The sequence below is a fragment of the Delphinapterus leucas genome, chromosome 10 (genome assembly GCF_059928025.1).
Source record: "Delphinapterus leucas isolate spDelLeu-1000000601 "Yukka" chromosome 10, BTC_Dleu_Yukka2, whole genome shotgun sequence".
Taxonomy (NCBI): domain Eukaryota; kingdom Metazoa; phylum Chordata; class Mammalia; order Artiodactyla; family Monodontidae; genus Delphinapterus; species Delphinapterus leucas.
Window position 1 is genome coordinate 57,569,698 of NC_143138.1, and position 26,693 is coordinate 57,596,390.

The 26,693-nt window shown below is 39.3% G+C and overlaps 1 protein-coding gene across 2 annotated transcripts in view; it reads right to left on the reverse strand.

The window, feature by feature from the left end:
• Positions 1-26,693, reverse strand: part of KIF15 (kinesin family member 15) — a 75,481-nt gene that overhangs the window by 27,044 nt on the left and 21,744 nt on the right. For both annotated transcript variants that reach the window (XM_022553825.2, XM_089919078.1), the window contains 11 exons: positions 25,079-25,176; positions 23,566-23,745; positions 12,630-12,839; positions 10,894-11,019; positions 10,605-10,727; positions 8,522-8,645; positions 7,906-7,982; positions 7,475-7,684; positions 6,167-6,344; positions 4,049-4,190; positions 3,093-3,234 (listed from right to left, as the gene is read on the reverse strand). In XM_022553825.2, coding sequence (XP_022409533.2) covers positions 3,093-3,234; positions 4,049-4,190; positions 6,167-6,344; positions 7,475-7,684; positions 7,906-7,982; positions 8,522-8,645; positions 10,605-10,727; positions 10,894-11,019; positions 12,630-12,839; positions 23,566-23,745; positions 25,079-25,176 — 1,610 coding nt within the window. The remainder of the gene's footprint in view (positions 1-3,092; positions 3,235-4,048; positions 4,191-6,166; positions 6,345-7,474; positions 7,685-7,905; positions 7,983-8,521; positions 8,646-10,604; positions 10,728-10,893; positions 11,020-12,629; positions 12,840-23,565; positions 23,746-25,078; positions 25,177-26,693) is intronic.

The following is a 26,693-nucleotide window of genomic DNA, read 5'->3' on the forward strand; positions in this document are numbered from 1 at the left end:
TCTGTATAACAAAAGTATCACATACAAAGATGAAAGACAAGGAACATGATGGCAGAATATACTGGCAGTATACATAACAAACAAAAGATTAACACATAAAACGCCTACAAATCACAAGATAAATAGCTAGTAGGAAAGTAGGCACTTTTTCATAGGTCAAACATCTTTTCCTGTGTTCCAACCAATGGCAATGAACATAGGAAAAGATGTGGTCTGACCTCACTACAAATGAGGGAAAGTAGAATTAAAACCATTTTCACCCATCAGACTGTCGAACAATGCCAGTTCTGGGGCCAGTGCTATGGAAGGAGTGCTCCCAGGCTTCCTGGGAAGGAATGTGGTGCAGCCACTTGGAGGGCACTTCAGCAGGATGCTGAAATGTCCTAAAACTACCACTTCTCCTTCATAAAACCCGCCCCGGAGAATGCTTGCACTGGAAACCACCTAAATAAGCCACGGAATTATTCCAAAGCACAGAAGCCTGGGTTTAAAATGAGGTAGAGTTCTAAGTACTAGTTCATGTGGAAAGACCCAAGGCATATTCCTGAGTTAACAAAAGCCCATTGCAGAATAACATATGTAGGATGATTCCATTTATTTTTAAAAACAAAGTACGACAAAAGAAAAAAAAAACTCTATGAAATAACTCCACATATCTTCTCAGACTATGTATATTTACTGTACAAAATTGCTAAGAAAAAGGATTCCCAAATTGATGATAAATTACCCCTGGGGATGGGGATGGGGGATGAAGGACCAGATTAGACCCAGATTGGCAGTGGTACTCAAAAGGAACTTTAACCAAAACTTGTATACATATGTATACTTCCTTTAAACAAGGATAATGTATCCATAAAGTTCTCACATAATTAAAAATGAACAACAACAACAAGACCTGAATTGCTATGCCACTCTTGGCAAAACTTTTAATCCCCTTCATCCTGTTTGCTCAGCTATAAAAAGAAGTAGACTAGAATGCCACAGTGCTTCAAGCTCTATAATTCTATTGCTAAGGGGCTACAAACTCAAATTATGAAACATTTGGTGATATTCTGCAAGTATTTTAAAATAATTTCCTGCACAGATTTTAAAGGCTGCCTTTTTAAATGAGCAACCTTAAAAATTCTACCTTTATAAGAAAAAATAGTATTTTTCTTGTATTTACTTGAAAATAGTATTTTCAAGTTAAATAATAGTATTTAACTTGATATATATCAAGTTAAATCATGATATATCCATACAGTATATTCTTGTGCAGCTGCCAAAACAAAACAAAAAACAAACAAAACAAAAAGGAGAGAGGGACTTCCCTGGTGGTGCAGTGGTTAAGAATCTGGCTGGCAATGCAGGGGACACGGGTTCAAGCCCTGGTCCGGGAAGATTCCACATGCCGTGGAGCAACTAAGTCTGTGTGCCAGAACTATTGAGCCCGCGTGCTGCAACTACTGAAGCCCACGCACCTAGAGCCCATGCTCCACAACAAGAGAAGCCACCACAATGAGAAGCCCGCGCACTGCAACAAAGAGTAGCCCCGGCTCACCGCAATTAGAGAAAGCCCGTGAGCAGCAACAAAGACCCAACACAGCCAAAAAATAAATAAATGAGAAGAAAGTTTGTTTTTCTCCCTTTAGACATGGGACAAACTCTAAAATATCATTATGTTTAAACAAAAAATTGAGGTGTAGAATGATCTGTATGTGTATGCTACTGTTTGTGAAAAATAAAAAAAAATATGAAAAAGAAAGAAAAAACAAAAAAATTTCGTGACATTGTCTGCCTCCAAGGAGGGTCTTGGTTGGCTGAAAGGACAGCAGACAGAATGAGACTTGTCATTTTGTACCTTTAAAAATTCCAGTCATGGGACTTCCCTGGTGGTGCAGCGGTTAAGACTCTACGCTCCCAATGCAGGGGGCCTGGGTTCGATCCCTGGCCAGGGAATTAGATCCCACATCCATGCCGCAACTAAAAGTTTGCATGCCACAATTAAGGAGCCCATGTACTGCATCTAAGGAGCCGGCAAGCCGCAACTAAGGAGCTTGCCTGCTGCAACTAAGACCCAGTGCAACCAAATAAATAATATAAAAGAAAAAAATTCCCGGCTTCCCTGGTGGCGCAGTGGTTGAGAGTCTGCCTGCCGATGCAGGGGACACGGGTTCGTGCCCTGGTCCGGGAAGATCCCACATGCCGCAGAGCAGCTAGGCCCGTGAGCCATGGCTTCTGAGCCTGTGCGTCCAGAGCCTGTGCTCCGCAACGGGAGAGGCCACAACAATGAGAGGCCCGCGTACCGCAAAGAAAAAAAAAAAAATTCCAGTCATGTGATTACCTATTCAAACAAATAAAATTACTTTGAAAAGCAGTATCCTATTAAGTGATACAAAAAGCATCACTGATAAAGATAACCATTAGAGATAAACACCTATTATTTTTAAGATGTATAAGGAAAGGGGTTTTTTTAGCCTTCAGAGAATTTGGTCCAAAAGTGAAAATAACCAGGATGAGCAGCATCAGCTTCTTGACCTTTGCCTTCCTTATGTATTCCCCTTCCCTCTCCTCATTCTCAGATGTTCACAGTTTTCTTCTTTCATGAGGGCTATGGTTATTTAGGGGAACAATCCCTTCTATTATCCCCCATGTTACCCTTGATCCTTTAGTGGTCTTTATCTTTAGGATTTCTATTCTTCCACTGCAAGCTTTGAGCACACAACACATTACAGCAACAATTGCCATATACTGAGAGCCATCAGGTGCCAGGCACTTTATTATCTCATTTAATGCTCGAAAAACCCTGTTATTAAGTTGGCCTCGTCTCCAATTCAGAGGTAATAAAATGAGGCTCAGAAGTTAGGAAACCCTGGCTAAGGTTACTGACAGATTAGAATTTGAACCCAGGTCTGATTCCAAATGCTGTATTCTTCCCTACATGACCCTGCCACTGGGGGTATACATCAGAACCCTAGGACTAGTATTACCCTGGGGTTAACTGTTGGCAAGGGATTCTATCTGTATCTGGAGATAATCTGTGCAGACTCTCCATTATTAACAAAATGAGACACCACTGATTTAAGGTTGAAGTATTGCTTCAGATTACCTACCTTAAGTGTTTCAGCATGAATTTTATTCAGCTGAGAAACTTCTTGCCGCTTGCAGGCTTTTGTTGCTTCCAAAAGGTTTTCAAGATTAAGGTTCGCTTTTTGCAAAGACTGAAGCTCTGATTCTAATTCCAGCTGCCTTTTCCTAATACATATTGTAATATTGAGTGTTTCAGGTAATAAGTAATGTCATACATTTGTAGAGTACTTTACAGTTTATATTCTCACAAAACTTTATAGTTATCTCTTTAAATCAGAGATATTTTCAGATTATTACTGGGATTTTCCAATTGGGTAAAATACAGCTCAGAGATTGATGACTGTTTAAGGTATTCAACAAGCAAATGGTAGCGCTCCAATTCAAAAGCCCAAACAATCCACAATGATTCCATATGTAATATGTTATTTTTAAAACAAACATTTCTATATATTTTAGAATAGGATTAATCTTAGTTATAATATGAATGTGGTTTATCTTTGTTTTCTTTTACAAAGAATATCAAGTGAGAATATTAACAGGAAAAATTTAATAAAAAATAAATAACTGCATAGAACTTGAATGTCAAAAAAAAAAGAATATCAACAAACCTGTAATTTCTAAAAATCCTGATCTAATTCGTAACAGTGGTGATTTAAATTTGCTGGCCAGATAAAGAATTTACAAGTAACTTTAACAGATACTCATCTCAATAGGTATATCCCTTAAAACATCTGTATCATCTAGTTCATTGAATATATTATTAAAGACTAGACGTTTATGTCAACTGTACCTCAATTTTTAAAAATGAGTAAAGAAAAAGAGCTAGATGCAAGCCCTTTTCCTTCATGTCAAAACAAGTTAGCAGCTATATTAGAATATTTAAGGTAAATGCTCAATTAAATCATCAATGCTAAACACCAAAACAAACCAACACTAAAAGATCAGAAATAGTAAGCATGAATGTGTATTTATACTTTACCTAGTTAGTTCTTTGAATTCTTCATATTCTTGCTTTGAATTATTCAGCTCTGTCTGAACTTGCAGGAGTTGTGCTTTTAACTTCTCAGTGTTTGCTAACGAACATGGCTCTTTCGGAGCTTTAGGAGAGAATCTTTGCTGACCTGATAATAAGGAAACAACCTGGTCTTTGAAAGAGAAAAATAACAGAATACATATTCTAAGTTCTCTGCCAGGTATCAATTTTGAAGTACAAGGAGGAAAGAGAAATCATTGGAAAGTGGACCCTAAAATACAAGAGCCTGTAACTCAAGAGGAGACGTAAGACACAACCCAGTACATCGAAGAGTATCAGAAGTTGTTTCTGAGAAGCTGTGAAGCCACAGGATGATGGGGCATATTTAAGCCAACACCTTTTCCATTAAGTGAAAAGAGCAAACAATGACTGAAGTATAACACCCACACTGCTGGACAGAGAAACATCACCAATTGAATCTTGCAGGAATTAGTGCCAACGGTCAATGAATTTTTAGCAAAAGAAACAAATAGCAATGGCAGCCAACTGAAAGAACTTGGTAGCATCTACCAGGTAGAATATATTAATTTTCAGGGATTGCTTAGAAGGCTGAATTTGTTGGAAAGAGTGCCACTGAGTTTCAGTATGGGAAATAACATGTAAAAATGTTTAGAGAGGGACTTCCCTGGTGGTCCAGTGGTAAAGAATCAGCTTTCCAATGCAGGCGACGTGGGTTCGATCCCTGTCCGGGCAACTAAGATCTCACATGCCGTGGAGCAATTAAGCCCGTGCACTACAACTATTGAGCTCGTGCACCTCAATGAGAGCCTGCCTGCCGCAAACTACAGAGGAGCCCACGTGCCACAACTACAGGACCCACGAGCCCTGGAGTCTGTGCACCACAACTAGAGAGAGAAAACCTGCATGCCACAACTAGAGAGAAGACCATGTGCCACAGCTAGACAGAAACCCGAGCACACTGCACACTGTAATGAAAAGATCCTGCATGCTTCAACAGAGATGCCTCAACAAAGAGCCCATGTGCCGCAAGTAAGACCCGACGCAGCCAAAAAAAAAATGAGGAAAATAAATTAAAAAAATAAATGTTTAAAAAAAAGAAGAAAGATTGAAGTAAATACCCAAACTGCTTGTTAAAAAAGAAATTGTTTAGAGAATGATGTATGTTTAGAAGATGGTGAGGTCCAGAAATTACCATTAGTATCTTTCAAAGATAGTTAAGTTAAGGTACTACTAAGGGGAAAATGGCCAACAAAATACAGAGCATTGTAGGAAAAAATAGTTAATATAGAAAACCTGATTTTAACTTTGCATCTAAAATTGTGGTCTCTCTACAACCCACATTCTGTGAATTTTATTCTTTTGTTAATTCATAACAGAATGGAAGAAGGCTTGGAAAAGGAAATTTTAAAAGTATTTTTTTCCTTTATCATTGCAGTATAAAAAGATTAGAACGATCTCAATTTCAACCTAAAGAGAAACAAAGGCTGAAACAGAGTGTGATAAAAGACCATGAAGATATTCACTCTAAGAATGGAGCAAACATAGACTTTGTTACCAAATCCCAGAGCATTAACACCAATAGCTGTCAAGCGTGTAAATCACATCAGTAACTAAACCACTTTTCAGAGAGTAACAGTAAACTTACAGATCTAATGTAGAGCAGAACGTACACTGGCAAGCATGACCCGCAACCATGACATCAGGACCAATCACCGTGCTGGCTGGACCGTGAGTCTGATCACTCTGACATCTCTCACACTGTACAGATGTTCGTCAGGTGAATAAATATCTCAACTCTACACTCATTCATGTTGTCATTAGTTAAGTACTTTTCATTTCAAATACTTAAAATAGGAAAATTCCATTTAATAAAAGTGTAAAGTAATATCTGAATCAATCTTTTATCTGTAAGACCGAGATATTCTGAGTATTCCTTTGCTAATGGGTATCTATTAGCCTCCATAAAGAATAAGTATGTATATAAGAAATTTGTACACCAGGTCTAGAGGCTAAAATGAAAACCCTCAATGCAAGGCAATATCGATGCCCTTTTAAACAGTCCCCTTGCCCCTAGAAGGCATGTTTACAACTACCACGTCTTACTTTTGTCATTTTTCTCTGTGCCAGATACTTCAAAGAAAGCTTTTTCCAGGATTGCGATGGTCTGGGCATCCATTTCGTGGGCTCTTTTCACAGGCTGTGACAATCTCAGTCTTCTGTTCTCCTCCCTGAGGGAATGATTTTCCATAGCATATTTTGCAACTCTGGGGTGGTGCTCTACCTGTCACATGGAAGAATTAGAGACCTACGTATTTACAAACATGACCTTAGTGAACAAGTCTTTCCGAAAGCCAACAGCAAACACTGTGGACACCGCAGGCACTGCGGGGGTGGGGAGCACCTCAGCTTTTACCATCAGGCTGAATACGTGCATATCCTACAACTCTGAACTCTACATTCGGGTCTGGTAACTCGAAACTTCCCCGTCTACCCCTGAAACGTTCACCCAGGCACCTGCGGTGATAAGCACAGGGTGCACATTGTGGCAGGCTCTTCCTGCAAAGTAGACGGCTTGAATTAACACACTGAAAAGAATTAGGAAACTCTCTACTGACCAGGGTGGAATGCCCCCCAAAGACACATTAAATGAAAAGGGCAAGGTACAGAAAAGTGTGTATGCTGTCTTCTGTGCACAAAAGGAATAGAAGTAAAAACATCTATCAATATTAGTTGGAAAATGCAGAAAAACTCTCAAAAGATATCCCCTCTGGTAAGAGATTATCCTGTTTTTTAATTACGTGCCTGTGTCAACTATCCAGATTCTCAGGGAAAAGGAAAAACAACAACACTTCAAAGGGCTCAGCTGTGAAGAGACTACCGGCTCCGATAGCCCCACTGGGTTATCGCTGCCCACTGGGAGGAAGTGTGCTTGGCCTGCTGGGGCTAACTGCCAGGGCAGTGACACCACCACCACATCCTCCCTTCTCCCTTCAGGTTTTACTAGTTTAGAAAATTGTGTGTGTGTGTGGGCACATTATGCAATCATACTGTCAGTTGAATTCATTTAAAACACTTTCTCGGGCTTCCCTGGTGGCGCAGTGGTTGAGAGTCCACCTGCCGATGCAGGGGACACAGGTTCGTGCCCCTGTCCGGGAAGATTCCACATGCCGCGGAACGGCTGGGCCCGTGAGCCATGGCCGCTGAGCCTGCGCGTCCGGAGCCTGTGCTCCACAGTGGGAGAGGCCACAGCAGTGAGAGGCCCGCGTACCGCAAAAAAACAAAACAAAAAAACAAACAAACCACTTTCTCTTGTATTAAATTACAAAAATTTACTGACCAACTTGGTGACTGATTCATACTTGCCTTGAACTTCTTTTAGTTTTACAGTTACTGCGAATGTCGTGTACTCACTTGTTCTCGCAGAGTTTGAATCTCATCCCTCAATTCCGACAGCAAAAGATCCTGTTCCTCGGGCAGAAAACTTCCCCGGGATTCCTTGTGGAGCTTCTCCAGGCGCATTATTTGATCCTCTCGGAATTTCACGATCATTTTATTAGATTGAATAAATTTTTCTTTTTTGAGGGTGAGGTCTTCCAATTGGCTAACTTTTTCTACCAAAGACTTAAGAAATTCATAATTTGGTTAAACATAAAAAATAACTGGGCTTCCCTAAATTTTCACAAAACAAGCAATAAACACTAACTTCACATTTAATCTCAAAGGCAAATTAGGTTTTTCAGTCTTCGTTGTATTTACTTGTGCCATTTATTTCACTCGGAAAAGCTCCTCATAGTGAAAGCCTAAAATATCTTGAATCCCCTTTTACTAATTCAGTTTCCTACCTTCTTTTCCTGTTCAGATTTCTTAAAAAATAACATTGCCTCTCGGAAATACTTCATGTAGTCAGTCTCGTCTTTGCCTGTAACGGGTCCAGTAAGAAAGAAAAGGAAAGAGGAAAAATGTTTTATCCCCAAATTTTAAGAACAAGAAATGAGCTAAAATAGCCTTTGATTGACTGCTCTCAATTCGTCTTAAAGAGTCAGACTCTCATCACCAGATCATGAATTTCAAATTAACCCAGTCTACAAATTACCTATTCTTTGAAGAAAAGTAAGTCTCTCATATCCAATTTAGTAAACATATGAAGATTACATATGACAGCATCTTGGAAGTGGATCTAAATGAAATTTACTAGTATCTCCTTTTAGCACTTATTAGGGATAAATTATTCAAAATTATTTCTACTCCCCCTTCCCACCACATCTCACAGAAATCAGTACCTGTGGTAACTGTGTCTGGTTACAAAGTACCATGTTCCTATGTAGGTGAAATAAACAGGAACAGACACTTGTGGGAAATCTGGGTAGCCTTACTGTGTTGTTCCTGTCACTGGAGGGCTCTCATACTAATACCCACACCTGGATTTCCTCAGGTTAGAGGACACCGCGCTCGTCGTACCTCCGGTCCGAAAGCTTTCTGGTAGTATCTGCCCTGCAGTAAGCTGGGCCAGCTGCTCTTTGAGCCTCTTCACTTCAGCTTGGAGCTGGGTCACATTTCCTTGCGTGTCTTCATTTACCACTGCCTGTTCAAGAATTTTTTTAAAAAGCATTAAAAGAATGCTGAGTCATACAGTCTCGTGTTTATATTTGTTTGTATGATTTGGAGTGACGAAGACCAAACAAAACTGCACTTGCATCTCACAAACAGTCCAAAGGGCTCCAAAATCAGTGTGCTGGAGTGTGGAGGGAGCTTCCTTCCCCTCTGCCTTCACACCAAGAGCCAGAGACTCTTTCCCCTCCCCCCCTCAAGCCCCCACTTAGGTCTCCGCTGTTGACTAGCCCTGGGCCCTGCTGGGCTGGGTCACCTCTGGGATCAACGTATATTCATCTAACACTGGCCTCTTCCTGAGATAACCCCACCCCATGAAGAGCAAACACCTCCATGAGTGTCACCTCCCCCTGTCTTCGCTCACTAAAGAGGTGTAAGGAACTGCAGAGCTGACCTGAGCTCCACTGGCTTGGAAGAAACCACCCTCTCCAGAAAAATCCAACCCTGTATTTCCTAACAGTCTCCTGGAAGGGAGAGTTGGTTTGACAAGTCCATTTCTGTTTTATTATCAAACTAAATGCTGTTTTAAAGAAATGTCTTATTTGAGACGACTTCTAAGAAGTTCATAAAGTCTCACAAAACCTAGAGGGTGATAACAAGAGTCAAGAGCTGAGAACCAACCAAATCAAACACCCAATACTCCAGAGTGAGGGAGAAACCTCTGACAGCCCCAAGGTCCCCATGTTCCTGTCTGTAGCTGGGTCTGCCCACTGGGAAGGACTGTTTACCCTTAAACAAATTCCAGACATCCGAGCCACTCTCCCTTGGTAGGCTGCAGCAGAGGACTCACCATTGGCAGGGACTAGTATAAGGCTCCTGGTTTTGTTATTTCATGTGTTAAGAAGCCATTTCTAGTTATTTCTGATTCTTATGGACAGCCTCATTAAAAGGCATTCCTATACACTGTGACATCACTGTCACATCGGTGACATCATAATTCTAATTATCCCTGCAGTTCTCCACTCTCCAAAATCTTCTAGTAAGTCCCAAGAGGTAGGGTCAGGAAGCTCTAATGATTTTCCTCCTCATATTACAAATATCCCACAGGGGGTTCATACTCCAATAAAATGAATGAATAACCAGACCTATACTCTTCTGCCTCACCCAAGGGAAGAGGCAACATGGACCTCTTTGCTTTTACCATGATAAGATCACCAGGGAGTCTATTTTGGGAGGTAACAATGACCCCTTTCTCCTTTGAAAGAGAGAGGAAATTAATTTGCCAATTTATGCCCTCTGATTCTTTTGTCTAGAACCAAAGAGCCCTCCAACCTCTCCAAAGCAAGTGGGGAACTCCTTGGTCTTTTGACAGTCTGCACCAGGGGTTGGCGAAGCGCTGCTTGAACACAGCCATGCCCATATGTTTACATATCATCTACAGCTGCTTTCTCACTACAAAGGCAGAGCTGAGTAGTTGGGACAGAGACCATATGGTCCAACAAGCCGAAATTATTTACCTCTTGGGCCCTTTACAGGAAGTTTTCTGACCACTGGTGTACACAAGTATCAAGGAAACTTCTTGTATATAAAGAAAAATGAGGAATCCTTAGAGTTACAGACAACTTGAAAGACAAAGTTGGTCAATAGCATCCAATTACGTTCATAGCGGATCCTCCTGCTCCCAGCACCCAGCTCCGATAGCGTGGTTTAGGTAAATAAATTTAGTCTCCAGCCCAATTACAAAAGAAAAACTTTGCCTTCCCTTCAGAAAAAGCTAGCCAAACAATAATGACAAGACCTATTCTAGTCTCAAATTACATGAGCGATATAGAAGGCTCGGAAAGATAAAATAGAAACTCTGCTTAGAGTTAGGCTTTCGCAACAGAGAAATACAATAACTAAAAGCTAATGTTAATATGAGGGCAATCACAAAAGTGAGATACTGCAAGCTTAAACATTCTTCTAATTTACTTAAGCATACTCAGTATTTTACCTTATTTTTAATCAGCTTGGCTCTTTGGGCAAAATTAAGCGTTGACAGGGTTTCCCCAAAACACCTAGATCCAGGATGAACATTTGCAATTATGGCTGTTTTGGCATTACCTCCAAGGGAATCCTGTTTAATGATATGAATGGTACACATTTCCAGGCGAGAAACCACAAGATGTTTTTTAAGCAAAGAAAATGTATATTATTAGCACCAAGGCTGAGAGATTATCCGACTACCAACCATAGCGAGCATAACCAAAACAGGGGCCCAGGAACCCAATGATCTACTTTACCCGGAGTAAGAAGGTAAGTTTGGAGTCTCTGTAGCAAACGTGTCTCTGTTTTCCATTACCCACATCGACAAGCGCAGTAATCACCTGGCCCAGGCAGCTCAACGATCGGTTTATGTTACCTGCTTCCTAGGGCGTTGGGGAAAAAGAACAAAAAATTGAGGTGCACTGATGTCTTTTTAGTATTTTGAATTAAAATATACCTAGCAGGGTGGCAATTTTGAATGGAAAGGCAAGACAGGGACAATATTAGTTAAGGTAACTAACTTCTCAGCAAAAAGATGTCCTCAACTGTCCACTAACCTTTTCCTATCCAAAGCACACACTGCAATTTTAGTACTATTCAAATACAAACACAAAAATCACGTGAAGGAAAAAAAATATCAGTGTCACCTCCTAATTGTAATAGTTTTAAACTGACCTATAGGTAGGGATAAAATCTAGAAGAGAACAGAGGAAAAAAAGTTGCAGTGCATTAATAGGCATATTTTTCAATCCTTTTATGTTAAAATGTTTGCTACATTATAAGGGTATGGTAACTAATAACCCACTCCCATGTCCCACAAAGCCACCAATGAACATATTACAAGAGAACATTCAGTCTAATTCTACAATGTAATGTATAATAAAACCCCTTTAAAAGACTGGTTTCAGGAGAAAAGAAAAATGTTTGGGTTAAACGTGTTACACTGGATTTTTACCGTAGGGAGCATATTTCGATAACTGGGTCTGCAGAAGTGGGAGAATAGAAAAAAAGAGAGGAGGAATAGAAATTATTAAGCAAGATGTGATGAATTCGGAGTTGCCACTATGTGTTACCATTCAGAAAGGTGGTTTAGGGTCACAGTTGACAGCCCTGTCTGTGGATCTGGATTACCATTTGAATCTCAGCGACTCTTAGCCATGTGCCCCTGGAAAATTTCCTCCAGTTTCTTCAAAATAGAAAGGACAATAGGATCACTTCCCAGAGTTGTTGGGACGGTTAAATAGCTAATATATATAAAGCATTTAGAATGGGCCCAGCATATGTCCTATTTTGAACTTATGCTATTTTTCTTTGCCTCATTCCCCATAGAAACACAAATGTGAGACAGACTGAAACTGCCTGAGAGCTCAAGCGGCTCAAACCCTCACTTTTAAGGCAAACAAGACCCTCTCCTCCACCATTTCTGACTCTTCCCCCCCCCCACCCTTATATATTCTAAACTGTAGAGTCCACACACATTTTATTTATTTATTTTTTTTGTCCGCAGGGCATGTGGGATCTTAGTTCCCTGACCAAGGATTGAACCTGTGTCCCTTGCATTGGAAGAGCGAAATCCTAACCACTGGACCGCCACACACATTTTATTGACAGTACATATTACCATACATATAAACATTAGCAATACATATTAGCAAGAGCTTCTGGTAATACCTTAGCCTAGAACGAGGTCCTTAACCCTTAACTCAAGAACTACTTTGCCATGCTTCCCCCAAGCAGGCCATGTCACACCCTTCTTCCTCTGACCCCTGCTACCACTCATAATATCACCCCTTTTGGCATGAATTCAAATATCTTGCTACTGACACTTGTCATATCCCATGTATGTTTACTGTCCCTACCCCACAACAAAAATTTCTATACCTTTTGGATGAAAGCAATTTCTTAACCCTTTGTAGCCCTCAAAACACTTAGCTTGGTATTGACTTCTAGTAATAATTCAGTCAAGAATTGAAGACCATAATTCCATTCTTACCTTCAATCTCATCCCTTCTGCATGGGTATCTTTTTGCCTTTCAGATCCTGCTAAATCCACCAGATTGAGAAGGGAGGTCCGTATGTTCACAGTTTCATGGCTTTTCTCCAACGACTCTATTGTAATTGTAAAGACCGCATGAGACCTAGAGGATTCTCTATTCATTGATGTTGATGCCACACGTCTGTTTCTCCACCCTCCAGACAACACCTAGGCAAAAGGAAAATACGTTATCACGACTTCCAAGTGGTCACAACAGCCACAAACATCAGTAGGAAATTTGCAAAGAGTGGTGAGAGACTATCTAATGAGGAATACACTCAAATTATTTTCCTTTCCCTTTCCTTTTTTGATTCTTCTCCATGTCATGAAAGAAAACAAGCCGGAAATCAGAAGGCATAGGATCTAGAATGGGTTTTGCCATTTCTCTATTTGTATTAACTCAATGCAAATCGCAAAATCTCTCTGAACCCTCTTCTTTACCAAGACTATGAGAAAGTTAGATAAAATAAATCTTAAAATTACCTTCAAGCCCAAAGTTTTATTAGCTCTTTTGGTCTACAAAGTATTTGTTTTCCCTCCCTATTCCCTGTGGCAAGCAGATACATGAAGGTTCAGACTGCAGACTCTAGAATAGGATGAACATGAGTTCAACTCTTGGCTCCACTATCTACCAGTTGTGTGGTCTGGGGGCCAGTTGACCTTTTCAAGGCTCAGTCCCATATTTGTATAATGGGAATATGGGTACCTACCTCACAGGGCAGAACATCTCAAACTGTAATATGAATGCTAATCAGCTAGGATCTGGTTAAAATTCAGATTCTGACTCAGCAGACATGAGGTAGAGACTGAGATCCTGCATTTCTAACAACCTCCTATGTGACACCCATAGTCTGAGAACTACATTCTTTTTTTTTTTTTTTTGGCGGTACGCGGGCCTCTCAACTGTTGTGGCCTCTCCCATTGCGGAGCACAGGCTCCGGACGCGCAGGCTCAGCGGCCATGGCTCACGGGCCCAGCCGCTCCGGGGCATGTGGGATCTTCCCGGACTGGGGCACGAACCCGTGTCCCCTGCATCGGCAGGCAGACTCTCAACCACTGCGCCACCAGGGAAGCCCGAGAACTACATTCTTGAGTGGCACGGTCATAATATGTATTGGATCAAATGAAGAAATTAGTAGCTTATCTCAAAAAGTAGATAAAAAATTAAATGAAATAACGTATACAAAAGAAGTTAGCACAGGGCTTAGCACATACACTCAATAAATGGAGCTGTTATAACCCTCTCTATTAACCAGCCATAGCATAAAAATGAAATTGTTTATATCTTTATTTTTTTGGTTAGTAGTTCATGCTTCCTTTTCACAACACTACATACTGTATATTAAATAGTAGATAATGATACATTCATACAGCTGCAAAGAGAAAGAGAGAGAGATCCTCAAACATGGGACAAATTTCAAAATACTATTAGCTTAAAAAAGCAAGTGCAGGGCTTCCCTGGTGGTGCCGTGGTTAAGAATCCGCCTGCCAATGATGGGGACACGGATTCGAACCCTGGTCCGGGAAGATCCCACATGCCGCGGAGCAACTAAGCATGTGTGCCGCAACTACTGAGCCTGCACTCTAGAGCCCGCGAGCCACAACTATTGAGCCCATGTGCAACAACTACTGAAGCCCACATGCCTAAAGCCCGTGATCCGCAACAAGAGAAGCCACTGCAATGAGGAGGCTGTGCACCTCAACGAAGAGTAGCCCCTACTCGCCTCAACTAGAGAAAGCCCATGCACAGCAACGAAGACCCAACACAGCCAAAAATAAATAAATAAATTTATAAAAATAAAAATAAATATTTTTAAAAAGCAAGTGTAAAATATGCTATCATTTGTGCAATATAAGGTGAAAAAGCAAATACAAGTCTGCTTATTTAAATACTTATGCAAAGGCCAAATACAAATAAAAATCAAAAACAAAACACAAAACTATTTGGTGAATACTCATGGATTGGAAGACTCAATATTGTTAAGATATTAATTCTCCCCAAATTGATCGACAGATTCAACCCAATCCCACTCAAAAATCCCAGCAGTCTTTTCTGTAGAAACTAACAAACTAAATCTGAGTATATTAAAACGCAAAGGACTAAAAAATAACCAAACTAATTGTTAAGAAATTAGAGAACTTACTCTACCTGATCTCAAGACGTACTTCTCAGCAATAACAATACAGGCCTAACTCATTTTACTGTGCTTTGCAGATATTATGTTTTTTACAAATTGAAGGTTTGTGGCAACCCTGTGTCAAGCAAGGCTGACTCTCTTGTTAGGGGCTAACGTAGCTGGTGACTAAGTTGAAGCCAATGCTCATTTACCATTCTAAAATTCCTAGAGCCCTAAGAATTATGCTAAATCTACTCTGCCTATGCTCTATAACTGGAACAACAAAGCCTGGATGACAGCACATCTGTTTACAACATGGTTTACTGAATATTTTAAGGTCACTGTTGAGACCTATTGCTCAGAAAACAAAATTCCTTTGAAAATAGTATTGCTCATTGACAATACACCTGGTCACCCAAGGGCTCTGGTGGAGATGTACAACAAGGTTAATGTTGTTTTCATGGCTGCTAATACAACATCCATTCTGCAGCCCATGGATCAAGGAGTCATTTTGACTTTCAAATCTTATCGAAGAAATATACTTCATAAGACTAAAGCTGCCATGGATAGTGATTCCTCTCATGGATCTGAGGAAAGTCAACTAAAACTTCCTAGAAAGGATTCACCACTCTAGATGCCATAAAGAACATTCACGACTCGTGGCAAGAGGACAAAATATCAACATTAACAGGACTTTGGAAGAAGCTGATTCCAACCCTCATGGGTGATTTTGAGGGATCCAAGACTTCAGTGGAGGAAATAACACAGATGTGGTAGGAATAGCAAGAGAAGTAGAATTAGAAGTGGAGCCTGAAGATGTGACTGAACTGCTGCAATCTCCTGATAAAACAGATGAGAGGTTGCTTCTTATGGATGAGCAAAGAGAGTGGTTTCTTGAAATGGAATCTACTCCTGGTGAAGATGCTGTGAAGATTGTTGAAAAGACAACAAAGGATTTAGAATATTATATAAACGTAGTTGATAAAGTGGGGCAAGGTTTGAGAGGACTGACTCCAATTTTGAAAGAAGTTCCACTATGGGTAAAATGGTACCAAACAGCTGCAGAGAAATCATTCATGACAGTAAGAGTCCCCTGATGCAGCAAGCTTCATTGTTGTCTTATTTTAAGAAATTGCAACATCCATTCCAACCTTCAGCAACCACCATCCCTATCAGTCAGCAGCCATCACCACTGAGGAAAGACCTTCGAGCAGCAAAAAGATTATGATTCACTGAAGGCTCAGAGAATGGTTAGCAGTTTTTAACAATAAAATATTTTTAAATTAAGGTATATACATTGTTTTTTTAGATATAATGCTATTGCACACTTAATAAACTATAGAAGAGTGCTTTTATATGCACTGAGAAACCAAAACATTCATGTGACTCACTTTATTGCAATATTTGCTTTATTGTGGTGGTGGGGGACCAAACCTATGATATCCTCAGGTTTGCCTAATATCGAGCAACAATATCAATATTAAGACAGTTGTGTATTGGTAACTGATTCAGACACACAGATCAATGAAACAGAATACAGTCAGATATAAACCCATACACGTACGGTCAATTGATTTTCTTTAAAGGTGCAAAGGCAACCAAATGAGAAAACTTTTTTAAACAAATGGTGCTGCATACGGGATCAAAACCAAAAAGGCAACCCAAGAGTGAACTCTGATGTCAACTATGGGTTTTGGGTGATTACGATATGTCAATGTAAGTTCATCAATTGAACCACTTTAGTGGGGAATGTTTAAAATGGGGAAGGCTACCCATTTGGGGGAGCACGGGATATATGAGAAATCACTATACAGTCCCCTCACTTTTGTTGTTAACCTAAAATTGCTCATCTTAAAAAGAAGCAAGAGGGACTTCCCTGGTGGTCCAGTGGTGAAGACTCCACACTCCCAATGCATGGGGCCCAGGTTCGATTCCTGGTTGGGGAACTAGATCCCACATGCTGCAGCTAAGGGTTCACATGCCCCAACTAAAGATCCTGCATACTGCAACTAAGACCCAACGGAGCCAAATAAATAAATAAATATTTTTAAAAAAGAAAGGAAGAAAGGGGAAAGAGCATTGAATAAAACAGAACACAAAACACTAAGAAAGATGGTAGAAACCAGTCCAACAATATCAACAATCATACTTATGTAAAGTTAGGTAAGATGCTGTCCAAAAAAAAATTTTTTTTTAAAGCAAGATATAACTATGTGGTTTTTCTTGTAGAAAAACTTAAAACATTAAAACACAGAGGACTGATGGGAAAACATATACCGGGCAAATAACTAATCAAAAGAATGCTGAATGGTATGTCAATATCAGACAAAATAAATTTTTAAGGCAAAATATGTTAATAGAAAACTGTGTTAATAGTAGAAAACTAGGGACTTCTCTGGTGGTGCAGTGGATAAGAATCCGCCTGCTGACTTCCCTGGTGGTGCAGTGGTTGGGGGTCCGCCTGCCGATGCGGGGGATGCAGGTTCGTGCCCCGGTCCGGGAGGATCCCGCATGCCGCAGAGCGGCTGGGCCCGTGAGCAATGGCCGCTGAGCCTGCGCTCCGCAGCGGGAGAGGCCACAGCAGTGAGAGGTCCGCGTACCGTTAAAAAAAAAAAAAAAAAAAAAGAATCTGCCTGCCAATGCAGGGGACACGGGTTCAAGCCCTGGTCCGGGAAGATCACACATGCCATGGAAAAACTAAGCCCATGTGCCACAACTACTGAGCCTGCGCTCTAGAGCCTCCATGCCACAACTACTGAGCCCGTGCGCCTTGAGCCCATGCTCCACAACAAGCGAAGCCACTGCAACGAGAAGCCTGCGCACCACAACGAAGAGTAGCTTCTGTTCTCCACAACTAGAGAAAGCCCGCACAAAGCAATAAAGACCCAACGCAGCCAAAAATAAAAATTAAAAAAATAATAGAAAACTGTGTTAATATAAATACAAAACTACGAATTCAAATCAAAGGAAGATATATTAATTCTACTACTTGCATATGCCCCTAATAAAAGTCTATCTCTATATGTATACATATATATTTACGTATATAGACAAAAGTCAAGACAAAACCAACACTTTAGTTGGAGATTAATATATCTCAAGTATTGACAGATTATACAGACAAAAAAAATTAGTAAAAATATAAAAACCTATACCCAAGGATGTACATTCTTCTCAAGCACACCCTTATAAAAGGTGGCCATTGTATTAATCTATAAATAATTTCTCAATAAATCTCAAAGACTAGGAATCACACAAGACCACATTCTCTGATCCCAATGCAATTAACTATCAACATGAAAAATAAATTTAAATTTCCCATAAATTGGGGAATTTAAAATCACATTTCTAAGTAAATCATGGGTCAAAAAAGAAATTATAGTGGAATAATACTTAGATCTATATGACAGTTAAGATATTAAAACTTGTGTAAACTTTAAGTAATATTAAGTAAATTTATAGCATTAAATACAAAAGAAAGGCCAAAATGAGCTAAGCATCGAGCTTAAGAAGTCGGAAGGAAAGTAGGATAAACCCAAAGAAAGTAAAAATAAAACATTAAAGAGTAAGGCCATATAAACCATCACAACTATTCAAAAAGAGAACAAAATTGTAGTTACAGCAAAGATTTTTAAAATGAGAATACTAGGAACAGTTTTATGCCAATATATTTGAAAACTTAGAGGAAACTAAAATTTTTCTAGGAACACACAACCTATCAAGACTTCTGACCCCAAATGCCTGCATAGGTCTATTAAAGAATTTTTATTTGTTGTTAAAAATCTTCTTACCAAATAAATAAATAAATAAACAAATAATCAATCTAACTAAACACAAGGCCCAGATGTTTTGGGGATGAGTGCTACATGCTTTTTAAGAACAGGTCATTCTAATCACACATATTTCCAGAAAACACATAAAGGTGGTAATAAAGCAAGACAAGGAAAGTAGGAAAAAGGAAAAATACGTTTATCTCAATCTTAAGCCCTGATGAAAAATGATAAACAAAATACTGACAAACCTAATCCAATATTTTATCATGTTAACATGTTAAATCAGAAAAACCACGTGATCATCGCAGTAGAGGTAGAAAGAGCATCTGACAAAATTTAACACACATCCTTGATTTTATAAGATAGTTAACAGGGTGGCTGATTATAAAAGCATTCTATTAAAAACTCTGCATTTATATACATAACAGACAACATGTAATTTTTTTTTTTTTTTTTTTTTGGCAGTACTGCTGCGGCCTCTCCCGCCGCGGAGCACAGGCTCCGGACGCACAGGCCCAGCAGCCATGGCCCACGGGCCCAGCTGCTCCGCGGCATGTGGGATCCTCCCGGACCGGGGCACAAACCCGCGTCCCTTACATCGGCAGGCAGACTCTCAACCACTGGGCCACCAGGGAAGCCCGACAACATGTAATTTTAAAAAGAAGTTATCCCCCACCAGAGCAATAAAAAATATAAGGTATATTAGAATAAAGGTAACAAAAAAAAGGTAAGACTTTTATGGTGAAAATCATTGTAATGTAAGACATTAAAGACCCAATTAAATGAAGAGACATACCATGTTCATGTATGAACTCTATTGTAAAGATGTCAATCCCTCCAAACTGGTCTCTAACTGCAATGCAATTCTAATCAAAATCTCAACATTATTTTTTGAATATGCATATATACATACACCGGATCACAAGTAAAACCTATCTCTTACTATGAGAGTCACAGTTTAAGATGTTTGAAAAAGATTTGCTGAAGATGGAAGAATAAATTAATGAACCCTGATATATATATATATTTATTTATAAATATTCATATAATGGATTACACAGCAGTGAAAAAAAGGCAACATAGATGAATTTCATACACTGTGTTGACTTTAAAAAAGTTATAGAAGGCAATATACATACCTCTTTTTAAAACTCAAAAACAGGCAATACTAACATTTTAAGAAATACATACATATGTGATTTAAAAGTAGAAGAAAATGATAATGACATTCAGCACAGTGCTTATGTTTAGGGAGGAACCAGGGATATGAGATAGAAAGAAGCAGACAGGTAGAATGATAATATTGGTGATATTTAAATTGTCTAATGGGGTCCTGCAAGTTCATTTTAACATTATGCTTAGTAAGTTATATGCATCAAATACTACATACAAAAAAATTGTTTAAAATCAACTGGCCAGGTTAGAATCCAGAGGAAGAAAGAGAAAATATGAACAGACCCAATCACAAGCAATGAAATTGAAACTGTGATTAAAAATCTTCCAACAAACAAAAGTCCGGGACCAGATGGCTTCACAGGCAAATTCTATCAAACATTTAGAGAAGAGCTAACACCCAGCCTTCTCAAACTCTTCCAAAAAATTGCAGAGGAAGGAACAAACTCATTCTATGAGGCCACCATCACCCTGAAACCAAAAGCAGACAAAGATACTACAAAAAAAGAAAATTACAGACCAATATCACTGATGAATATAGATGCAAAAATCCTCAACAAAATACTAGCAAACAGAATCCAACAACACATTAAAAGAATCATACACCATGATCAAGTGGGATTCATCCCAGAGATGCAAAGATTCTTCAATATATGCAAATCAATCAATGTGATACACCGTATTAACAAACTGAAGAATAAAAACCATATGATCATCTCAATAGATGCAGAAAAAGCTTTCAACAAAATTCAACACCCATTTATGATAAAAACCCTCCAGAAAGTAGGCATAGAGGGAGCTTACCTCAACATAATAAAGGCCATATATGACAAACCCACAGCAAACATCATTCTCAATGGTGAAAAACTGAAAGCATTTCCTCTAAGATCAGGAACATGACAAGGATGTCCACTCTCACCACTATTATTCAACATAGTTTTGGAAGTCCTAGCCATGGCAATCAGGGAAGAAAAAGAAATAAAAGGAATACAAATTGGAAAAGAAGTGAAACTGTCACTGCTTGCAGATGACATGATACTATACATAGAGAATCCTAAAGATGCCACCAGAAAACTAATAGAGCTAATCAATGAATTTGGTAAAGTTGCAGGATACAAAATTAATGCATGGAAATCTCTTGCATTCCTATACACTAATGATGAAAAATCTGAAAGAGAAATTAAGGAAACACTTCCATTTACCTTGGAACAAAAAGAATAAAATACCTAGGAATAAACCTACCTAGGGAGACAAAAGACCTGTATGCAGAAAACTATAACACACAGATGAAAGAAATTAAAGATGATACAAACAGATGGAGAGATATACCATGTTTTTGGATTGGAAGAATCAATACTGTGAAAATGACTATACTGCCCAAAGCAATCTACAGATTGAATGAAATCCCTACCAAATTACCAATGGTATTTTTTACAGAACTAGAACAAAAAATCTTAAAATTTGTACGGAGACACAAAAGACCCCGAAGAGCCAAAGCAGCCTTGAGGGAAAAAATTGGAGCTGGAGGAATAAGACTCCCTGACTTCAGATTATACTACAAAGCTAATCAAGACAATATGGTATTGGCACAAAAACAGAAATATAGATAAATGGAACAAGACAGAAAGCCCAGAGGTAAACCCACACACCTATGGTCAACTAATCTATGACAAAAGAGGCAATGGAGAAAAGACAGTCTCTTCAATAAGTGGTGCTGGGAAAACTGGACAGCTACATGTAAAAGAATGAAATTAGAACACTCCCTAATACCATACATAAAAATAAACTCAAAATGGATTAGAGACCTAAATGTAAGACTGGACACTATAAAACTCTTAGAGGAAAATATAGGAAGAACGCTCTTTGACATAAATCACAGCAAGATCTTTTTTGATCCACCTCCTAGAGTAATGGAAATAAAAACAAAAATAAACAAATGGGACCTAATGAAACTTAAAAGCTTTTGCAAAGCAAAGGAAACTACAAGTAAGACGAAAAGAGAACCCTCAGAAAGGGAGAAAATATTTGCAAACAAATCAATGGACAAAGGATTAATCTCCAAAATATATAAACAGCTCATGCAGCTCAATATTTAAAAAACAAACAACTCAATCCAAAAATGGGCAGAAGACCTAAATAGACATTTCTCCAAAGAAGACATACAGATGGCCAAGAAGTACATGAGAAGCTGCTCAACATCACTAATTATTAGAGAAATGCAAAACAAAACTATAATGAGTTATCACCTCATACCAGTTAGAATGGGCATCATCAGAAAATCTACAAACAACAAATGCTGGAGAGGGTGTGGAGAAAAGGGAACCCTCTTGCACTGTTGGTGGGAATGTAAATTGATACAGCCACTATGGAGAACAGTATGGAGGTTCCTTAAAAAACTAAAAATAGAATTACCATATGACCCAGCAATCCCACTACTGGGCATATACCCAGAGAAAACCATAATTCAAAAAGACACATGCACCCCAATGTTCATTGCAGCGCTATCTACAATAGCCAGGTCATGGAAGCAACCTAAATGCCCATCGACAGACAAATAGATAAAAAAGATGTGGCACATGTATACAATGGAATATTACTCAGTCATAAAAAGGAATGAAATTGGGTCATTTGTAGAGACGTGGATCGATCTAGAGACTGTCATACAGAGTGAAGTCAGAAAGAGAAAAACATTACATATTAATGCATATATGTGGAACCTAGAAAAATGGTACAGATGAACCAGTTTGCAAGGCAGAAATAGAGACACAAATGTAGAGAACAAACGTATGGACACCAAGGTGGGGGAAGTGGCGGGGTGTGTGTGTGTGTGGTGGTGTGACAAATTGGGAGATTGGGATTGACATATATACACTAATATGTATAAAATGGATAACTAATAAGAACCTGCTGTATAAAAAAAATAAATTAAAAAAAATTCAAAAACAAAACATGAATAGAATATTTTGCAAATTCCTGTCAAAAGGTTTCTTTGTTCAGAGCTGAATGGCCAAAAGAGGTTGCCTTTTGACACCTAACAAGTAATAAACAAGGGTAGAAAATAGAGAGCAGAGCCAGCTGGTTTGAAGGGCAGAGATCCCAGGAGCTCTTCAAAAGGGCAACTCCAGGCTTCCCTGGTGGCGCAGTGGTTAAGAATCTGCCTGCCAGTGCAGGGGACACAGGTTCGAGCCCTGGTCCGGGAAGATCCCACATGCTGTGGAGCAGCTAAGCCCCTGTGCCACAGCTACTGAGCCAGCATGCCACAACTACTGAGCCAGCATGCCACAACTACTGAAGCCCGTGTGCCTAGAGCCCATGCTCCGCAACGAGAAGCCACCGCAATGAGAAGCCCGCGCACCGCAACAAAGAGTAGCCCCACTCGCCACAACTAGAGAAAGCCCGTGCGCAGCAACGAAGACCCAATACAGCCAAAATAAAATAAATAAAATAAATAAATAAATAACAATAAAATAAAACTGTAACTCTATATCCTTTAAAAAAAAACCCAAAAAACAAAAGGGCAGCTCCCAGGAGGAACAACTAAAGGGATACGGTCACTAACAAACTGTCCCCCAGTGACATGTAAGGTGGTTTTTAGGAGTCTATGACCGGAATGAACAACACCAAAATAACACAAAATCAGGGGTTCTATTTTAACTAAGGGGAAATTTATAAAACAGTGTCATATCCTTCTTTCATTTCTTCTCATGAACATTCTGGTTATGGCTTCACAAAACATTTTTAGTAACTCAACTCTTTCTCTTTTTTTGAGATCAAGGTGCTCGTCACAGCATGCTATGTTGCCTACGAATCAAATTGCTCAAGGCAGGGTACCTGATAGGCTTCAGCAGCTGAGGTCACCACCTGCTCCACAGCACCAACAACGAAGACTCCCTTCTTAATATGCTCCCTTAAGTACAGTCCAGCCGATGCAGAGTCCAGGAGGTCATAGATCTGCTCGTTGTAGATTTCAATAAAGGAACACTTACAAAGAAAACTCTTTCCAGCTCCAGCCTGTAAAAGAGAAGCCTGGTGTAGCTATATTCTTTTCATGAGTTCATCCTTACCTTTCATGAGCATTCATCTTTCACTCACTTCACAACATATAAAATTCCTACAACATTATCCTTTACACAATACAGGACACTTAAAAGTCAGTTTTAAAATACAGATTACTAGTTTCAGCACATCAGTACGCTTTAAAGCGGCATCGAACTGTGGTCCCAGGAGCCCTAAAGTTCCCAACAGTGCCTCAGAACAAAGACAGGGAGGTGGCACTTGAGCATTCCAAATAGGCAATTCCATTTTTTGTTTAATTGAGGTATAACTGATATACAGCATTATACTAGTTTCAGGCATATAACATAATGATTTGATATTTGTATATACTGCAAAATGATCACAATAAGTCTAGTTAACATCCATCGCCATACATAGTTACATAATTTTTTTCCCTTGTGATGAAAATAGCAATTCCATTTTCACCTGTCTTATATATGAATCAAGTGTTATATTCCTCAAACGACTGAAAACAATGTATTTTAAAAGTCTCTCTTTAAAAAAATAAACAAATAAAAGTTTTCTTTAAAAAGCCTTGCTATAGGATTTTTAACCACAGAAATGCACGTCACTAAACTTACTTCACTGGCCCATAATATGTGTGTCTAACTGCAATGGTCAGGCATAGTTTCTGCAAAGGAGTAAGGGGTAAACCAATGCTATATATCAGACTCCTTGGCACATAGGTAATAGAACATAAAACACTAATGGCTCTTAAGCCTGGAATTCCCTAAGCTAAAGACGCACAACAAACAGAATGACCCAATCTGGGAGCCAATGGAAAATGGAAGGCCACATCGCTAGGATGATGGAGCCACACCACGTGTGAAGCAAGGAGAGCATAGTCAGGTGGTAGCAGGTGCTGCAAAGGAGGTACAGATGGGCCCATTACTAGTGGCTGTCATGAAGATGTAGGGACAGCTGCAGTCAACTGTGAGCCTAGGCGCAGGTAGGTGATGGAGCTTAATGAATTTGTTTTCCTCAGTTAAGATTTTCTTTACACTTTGTCTTGTAAAATCTGACAGCCTAAGAAGCACTACATTCTTCTTTCTTTCAATGTGGGTTCATGGATGATGCATGTTTTATAGACTAAAAACTTTTAGAAAATAATAAACTCAGAATCCTTAATTTAATCTTAAGAATTGAAAGATTTTTTTTATGACTCTAGCCTATCCACACTGTAGACTACCAATGATGCCCCTCCATGTATCATGAGCTAATTATTAGTAGTTAGCTACTCAAAACTAGGTATTTCATAGAATCGCTTTATTTTTACAATAAGTTTTACCTTCTCTTTTTCACGTTCAATTAAGGAAAATAAATATTCAAAACTTCGTGGAATTACTCCTCTCAGGTTATGAGAAAAATTATCAGATTCAGATGGTCCTAAAGAAAAATGTAAAAAAAAAATATATAGCTGTTCATTTTTATTCTGTTAACAGGAGTCTTTCAAAACAGCAACACTGAAAGGTAATTCATATAGAAAAGACAAACTGTATAATCAGTTTCTTTCAGGCCCCAAACAAGATAAATCGTGGTCTGTAACAGATGGCATAATAGAACCTGCCTATCAATGGGACTGAAGAGAAGGGCCCACAATAGCCACTAAGCAATTTTTAAAAGTAGTTGTTGTTTGATAAATTAAAAAATCCATTTCAGTCCCAAGCTTGAAATTTTTCCTTCTGCAGGCACCAAAATTAGCAGAAATAACAAATAACTGTACTTTACTGTTGCATAAGACATTCTGTCTCCTAAGCTGATCTTTATACACTGGCTGTGGGACCACAGGCTAATTACTTAAATCTCTTGGAGTTTTCAACTATAAAATGGAAAGAATAATGGTAATAACTATCTCACAGTTAATAAAAATTAGCATTAGCTAGTATTTTGTTAATTGGGCAATAAAAGCCAAGCTGGTAAGAAAGATACTATAGGAATTCTTCACAAGATTTCTGTACAGACAGAAAACTGAAGAGCAATCCAATCTCTATTTTGTTAACGTTGGGGAAAAGGGGAGATGTGACTGGATATGTAAACAGCAGGATTTCTTGGATACTAATTCAAGCTATAGCTATATTTGTCAGAAAAAAAACTATAAAGCTAGAAAAGATCCAAAAGTTACTATATGTATTTAGTTAAACATGCCTTAGAGGGACTTCCCTGGTGGTGCAGTGGTTAAGAATCCACATGCCAATGCAGGGGACATGGGCGCAAGCCCTGGTCCGGGAAGATCCCACATGCCAAGAAGCAACTAAGCCCGTGTGCCACAACTACTGAAGCCCATGTGCATAGAGCCCATGCTCCACAACAAGAGAAGCCACCGAAATGAGAAGCCAGTGCACTGCAATGAAGAGTTGCACCCCGCTCACCGCAACTAGAGAAAGCCCACACACAGCAATGAAGACCCAACACAGCCAAAAATCAATCAATAAGTAAATTTATTTAAAATATATATATATGCCTTAGAGACCAAAGGAACTAACAAAATGCTGGTGTATGCCAGAAAGTTACAGAAAATAAATTTAAAAATATTATCGTCATCTTGGTGTGCTATACCTTAAAAAAAAAAAGAATAAAAAATATATAAAACAGGGCAGAGAAATGCAAGTAAATGAACACAGAGAACAGATAATATTAGAATATTATCTACAGACAGAAAACTCCACGGCATGTGGGATCTTCCCAGACTGGGGCACGAACCTGTGTCCCCTGCATCGGCAGGCGGACTCTCAACCACTGCGCCACCAGGGAAGCCCAAGATAATTTTTAAATAAGAAAAAAGCTGGGCTTCCCTGGTGGCGCAGTGGTTGGGAGTCCGCCTGCCGATGCAGGAGACACGGGTTCGTGCCCCGGTCTGGGAAAATCCCACATGCCGCGGAGCGGCTTGGCCCGTGAGCCATGGC